We start from the raw sequence: 5784 nt of genomic DNA on the forward strand, positions 1-5784 counted from the left end.
CTTAGCTCTTGCCTTCTTATGACACAGAACCTACAGCGAGCGGTCCGGCGGGGGGTCAGGGCAGCAGGGAGCTCCCCGCACGGCCACGGGCCCGGCCGCGGAGGCCTGGTGCGGGCAGAGGGCCGGGCGGCGGCAAAAGGCTCCGACGAGGGTGGGATTCGAACCCACGCGCGCAGAGCGCAATGGATTAGCAGTCCATCGCCTTCACCACTCGGCCACCTCGTCCCGCCCCGCGCCCGCCCCGCCGCCCGCCCGTCACGGGGCCCCGCCCCGCCCCTCGGCCGCCGCCTCACGGCCGCGGGCCCGCCCCGCCCCGCTGCAGGGCCCGCGCGGGCAGCGCTTCGCCAGCGCCCTCTTAGCGCAGCCGGCAGCGCGTCAGTCTCATAATCTGAAGGTCCTGAGTTCGAGCCTCAGAGAGGGCAGCGGCCTTTTTGTTTTGCTTTGTTTTTTTGTTTTTTTGCTGCGATGCGGGGCTGCGGGCGGCTTTTTGCAACACTCCGCGGCCCGGGGGCAGGAGCGGGCGGCAGTAAATAAAAACATAAGATAAATAAAATAAAAACAGCCGCTGCCCTCTCTGAGGCTCGAACTCAGGACCTTCAGATTATGAGACTGACGCGCTGCCGGCTGCGCTAAGAGGGCGCTGGCGAAGCGCTGCCCGCGCGGGCCCTGCAGCGGGGCGGGGCGGGCCCGCGGCCGTGAGGCGGCGGCCGAGGGGCGGGGCGGGGCCCCGTGACGGGCGGGCGGCGGGGCGGGCGCGGGGCGGGACGAGGTGGCCGAGTGGTGAAGGCGATGGACTGCTAATCCATTGCGCTCTGCGCGCGTGGGTTCGAATCCCACCCTCGTCGGAGCCTTTTGCCGGGGGCGCGGCGCTGGCGGCTGCGCCGGTCGCAGCTCCCGCCTGGCAAAGAGGAGAGCCCGCAGCCGTGAGCCCTGGGGAGTTTTTTCCTCCCCGTCCCCGAGAGGAGCACCTGGTTCCCATACACTGCCGGCTCCCCTCTCACCCCAGCTTTCTCCTTCCCTTCTGGGCGGCTTTTCAAGGAGCCCCGGGCCCGGCAATGTTTGAAAAAGCTCGGAAATGTTTAAAAAAGCCCGGAAATGTTTAAAAGAGCTGTTACTGCAGAAAGTGGCTACTAAGGAGTAAAACGATCCCCCGCAGAAAGAGGAAGGTGCCACCCAGCAAGCAAACTGGGAGCAGTCAAGTGTGAAACCTGAGTGCAACAGGCACCGTGGGACGTGGGGGCAGGGGAGAGGGTGCATGACTTTCATCGGTGATGTAGGCTGGATCCCAGGCACCTGCCTTTTTGCCCCAGTTGCACTGAATGCCACGACCCAGCCTTACTCAGCTGCCCCCTGCAGAAGAGGCACGGGCGCCTGGGGGGGCGGCTGAAGAAAGAGAACAGGCAGAGCGCGGCTCCCATCGCAAATGGCGGGAGCCCAGAGGGGGAAAGGATGGCACTAGGCCCTGTGCCACCCGAGCAGCCCCTTGCAGAGCTCTTGGCACCAGGACTCCCGGTGGCTCTGGGCAAGCTGCCTGGCAGGGTGCTCACAGATCAGGCCCCTGCCCCCCACCCGGCAGGGGATTAGCCCTTTCCTGTGGCTAATCCTGGCTGTCCGACAGGCCTGGGCACCCCGAGGAGGTAACTGAGACGCGCAGGTTCCTGCTGCACGCCCCGCCACGGGGGCCGGTGTAAGAGCCCAGTGGGACGGCCACAGGCAGGACAGCCATGCCGGGAGCGTGGGTCCTGCTGCTGCTGGTGGGGCTTGCAGGGACCACAGGGAGATGGCAGGGCCAGGACCTGGGCAGAAGCGATGCCTCAGTCATCTCAGTGTCCAACGGGGGACCCTGGGGTGACTGGGCCTGGCCGGAGATGTGTCCCAAGGGGTCCTACGCCAGCGGTGTCAGCTTCAAGGTGCAGCCTCTGTGCTGGCGGCTGGTCTGGGGATGCTGTGTGCGAGGACCCCCCTGGCACCTGACCCCCCACCTCCCTTCCCTCACAGGTAGAGCCGCCGCAGGGGGTGATGGAGGACGACACGGCACTGAACGGGGTTCGGCTGCACTGCTCCCGTGGGGGGAACGCCGACAGCAGCTACACAGCCGAGTCCCAGAGCGGCAGGTGAGCTCCCAATGGCCCCCATACCCTCTCTGTGTCTGGAGCGCTATTTCCACGGCACCCCAGCACAAAAGGGCTCGCACCCTCCTCCTCCGCCTGCAGCCCTGGCCCAGCACCGACTGCTGTTTCTCCCCTTCTAGGTGGGGCAGCTGGACGGAGGTCCTCTGGTGCCCCCACCAAGGGCACCTGGTGGGCTTTGCGCTGCGGGTCCAGGTGCCCCAGCATGGGTTCCTGCACGATGAAGTGGCTGCCACCAACGCACGCTTTGCATGCTCTGACGGGCAGGTGCTGCAGGGGCCAGGGTCTGTCTGGGGCCAGTGGGGTGGCTGGAGCCATCAGTGCCCTAAGGCAGTATGCGGCATCCAGACACGGCAGGAGCCTGCGTGGGGGCTGAAGAGGGATGACACGGCCCTGAATGATCTACGCCTCTTCTGCTGCCAGTGAGGAGTGCTGGAAACCTCTGTGGGGCCCTGAGTCCAGCAGGTGATGATGCCTTTGCCCTGATACCCTCTCCTTCATCCTCATGGAGTCCTTCCTTGCTCACATGCTGCTGGTGCCCCAACACCTACCCCACTTCCCAGAGACGAACCCCAGCTCCCAAGTCCTTCCTGCCCCACCCAGACTTCTGGATATTGCCTGGTATCTCCATGATGGTCTCTGTCTCTTGTCCTTCCTTGAAATGAGCTTTGAAGTAAAAACACGCACCCTGAATTTGCCAAGACATCTTGCTCATTGGGAGAGGGCAAATGGGGGTGTGGTGAGGCAGAGGAGCAGGGACACCTGCGTGGGTGCCCTTTGTTGAGGTGCAGACCTCAGCAGTGTCCCCAGCCAGGGGCTAGGGAGGAAAAACAGCCCCCAGGGCAGGCACCACTGGGAGTCGAACCCAGGATCTCCTGTTTACTAGACAGGTGCTTTAACCAGCTGAGCCATGGTGCCCACGTACCCCTACCTAAAAGGGGTTCTATGTGTCCCCTGGGATCTTCCCAAGGGAAGTCATACCCCTGCCCAGCCCCTGTCCTCGTACTCCTGCTAATGGAGTCACCAGAAGGACTGGGAGCCAGGGCAGGGGGCTGGGACTATGGGATCGGGTTAAAAGCTGGAGTTAGGCCCCCAGGGAGCTCTGCGCTAGCTGGACCATAGCGGGACAGTGGTTCCCAAAAAGAGGGGGCTACTCCAGGATTTGAGCCTGGAATATCTTTCACTCTAAACAAGAAGGGTGAAAGTCCTCCCCATGCCCAGGACATGGTGTTGTTCTGTTCCTTAGGGCCACCACCAGGATCCTTCTGGAAACCAGCACTGGGGATGAAAGGCCCCAGGTACTGCCCCAGCACCCCAACAGTCGGCCCAGGGCAAGGGCCTACACCTACACACCCCGGCTCGTTGGTCTAGGGGTATGATTCTCGCTTAGGGTGCGAGAGGTCCCGGGTTCAACTCCCGGACGAGCCCCCCTTTTGGGCACCACTGGCCTGCAAACAGACCCTGTGGGGATGGGGCAGGGACAGGGGCCCACTGCCCCACCCCCCCGACACCCATCCTTCACACCTCGCTGCCTCCCACCAGCACCAAGTTTTGCCCACACAGCCTGAGCTCACCATAACAGAAGAGAACGTGCCCCGCTGCCTGCAGTGGCTCGTCAGGGGAGAGGAGAGACAATCGTGGTCATTTCCCTGCAGCTGGTGGGGCCAGGAGCAGCCTGGGGACAGCTTTGACTGTGGGCCGCCCTGGGCTCCTCGGAGGCTCTGCCAGTTCTGTGCCTTCCTGGGGGTGGTTTGGAGATGCAGTGTTATTGTCAGTGTTGCCCAGCGGCAGGACAAGAGGCACTGGGCCCAACCTGGAACACGGGAGGCTCCCTCTGAATGCCAGGAAGAATGTCTTTCCTGTGCAGGTGATGGAGCACTGAAACAGGTTGCCTAATGAGGTTGTGGACTCCTTGCTTTGAGACCTTCAAAAGGCACTTGGACATAGTCCTGGGCAACCTAATGTGGGTGTCCCTGCCTGAGCTGGGGGGTTGGACCAGATGGGCCCAGAGGTACCTTCCAACCCCAGCCATTCTGTCATTATGTGGTTCTGTGGGGAGGAGACTTTCCTAAAGGAGAGACCCCCCCCTACTATGTAAGGGATGTAGCTCAGCAGGAGAGTGCTTGCATCCTGGTTTAAACCCCCAGCACCTACACGTCCTTTTCCCCTTGAAGCCCTTTGCCTTCACGGGATGCATTGCTGGAGGCTGTTTCCCTTACTTGCCCTGAGGTGAGGCTCCCTGCCTGGCCTGACTTTTTTTTGCCCAGCCATCAGGAAATATCCCCCACCATTCTTTTTTCCCCAGCCCTGGGATGTGCTGATGGCATGGGGAGGCAGTTGTAGGCACTGGGGCTGCCTGGTGCATGGATGGCTCCACGCTGGCTTATGGGGATTCCCTCCCTGGAGCCAGATCCTCAGCAAGGGGGGAGGAGGTACCCATGGGACTAAGCAAGGAGCTGTGATGGCCGAGGGGTGAAGGCGTTGGACTTGAAATCCAATAGGGTTTCCCTGCGCAGGTTCGAATCCTGCTCACAGCGGTGGATTTTGCCTGCTGCTGGCAGGGGACTAGGGACCAGGGCCTGGGGGATTCCTGGTTCAACTCCTGGATAAAACTCTTCTTTTGGGCATCCACAACCTGGCTTGTCCAGGCAGGGTAGGGATGGGGCTCTGCTGCCTGGCACCATGGGGACAGGTGGCCTCTCCAGGTTTGGGGATATCCAGGCTGCTGGGACAGTCCCCAGCACTGGTGGGAACGATGTGCTGTGGGGGTAAATGAGACAAAAAGGAGCAATGACAGTACGAGCAGACTGCTCCTCGGTGGGGAAAGGGCTGGTGGAAGTGGTGGGGGATGGCAGAACTGGGTGATACCAGCACCATGTCCCCATCAGGCAGGTCTGTCTAAGGCCATGATGCACTGAGAATAGTGCGCATAACTCCTCTGGGGAATGCAGAAGTGTGGTTTACCACCACAGCCACAGTGAGGAGATGGTTAACAGGGGAACAAAAGTCTGGAGATGCTAGGGCTTGAATCCAGGGCCTTATATGCAAAGCAAGCACTCTCCCCCTGAACTATATCCCATGCCTAATGTACCTGGCCATGCTGCAAACCCAATGGTTCTGTTGTCCCTATGGCCCTTGGAGATGTGGCTGTCACAGCCTGTGGTCATGTCCAGGTGCCAGCATGACAGCCTGGGAAGAACAAGAGGGATGGCCCAGCTACAGACAATCACAGGACTCTAAGGAACTTCCCCAGTTCCTGCTGCACCATCACAGTTCTGTGATTATCTAACACTGAATAATGGGACTTCTGCATCTTCAGGCTAGTCTGGCTCGTTGGTCTAGGGGTATGATTCTCGCTTCGGGTGCGAGAGGTCCCGGGTTCAACTCCCGGACGAGCCCCCCTTTTGGACATCCACCAGCTGTGGCAGACGTGGAGCCCCAGATCATGGTGGGGAGCAGGGTCAGGAGAGTGGCTTGTGACAGGAGGAGAGCCGGCCACTTTGGGGTGGGCATGTCCATGGAGCCTGGAGAGAAGCCCATTAGAGCAAAAACTGACAGCAAAATGGGGCCTCAGAGGGCCTGTCTGGGTGAAAGGGCCCTTGGGACAAGGCAGTGTGGGGCAGCAGTGTGAGGGTGATTTTCCCAAAGACCCACA

At 61.4% G+C, this 5784-nt stretch overlaps 1 protein-coding gene across 1 annotated transcript; it reads left to right on the forward strand.

Annotated features, from left to right (window-relative positions):
• The first annotated feature begins 1643 nt into the window (after positions 1 to 1643).
• On the forward strand, positions 1644 to 2846 carry VMO1 (vitelline membrane outer layer 1 homolog). Its single transcript, XM_083843088.1, has 3 exons — positions 1644 to 1910; positions 1999 to 2114; positions 2252 to 2846. Exons 1-3 carry the CDS (start codon positions 1725 to 1727, stop codon positions 2553 to 2555), a joined length of 606 nt encoding a protein of 201 aa, XP_083699214.1. The 5' UTR covers positions 1644 to 1724; the 3' UTR covers positions 2556 to 2846.
• The last annotated feature ends 2938 nt before the right edge of the window (positions 2847 to 5784 follow it).

The sequence above is a fragment of the Anser anser genome (assembly GCF_964211835.1).
Source record: "Anser anser genome assembly, chromosome: 6".
NCBI lineage: Eukaryota > Metazoa > Chordata > Aves > Anseriformes > Anatidae > Anser > Anser anser.

Excerpts from the sequence above, each read along its gene's own strand:
- VMO1 (XM_083843088.1), top strand. The coding sequence starts at position 1,725 with ATGCCGGGAGCGTGGGTCCTGCTGCTGCTGGTGGGGCTTGCAGGGACC. Across the intron at positions 1,911-1,998 it reads CCAGCGGTGTCAGCTTCAAG|GTAGAGCCGCCGCAGGGGGT; the intron begins GTGCAGCCTCTG and ends CTTCCCTCACAG. Across the intron at positions 2,115-2,251 it reads GCCGAGTCCCAGAGCGGCAG|GTGGGGCAGCTGGACGGAGG; the intron begins GTGAGCTCCCAA and ends CTCCCCTTCTAG.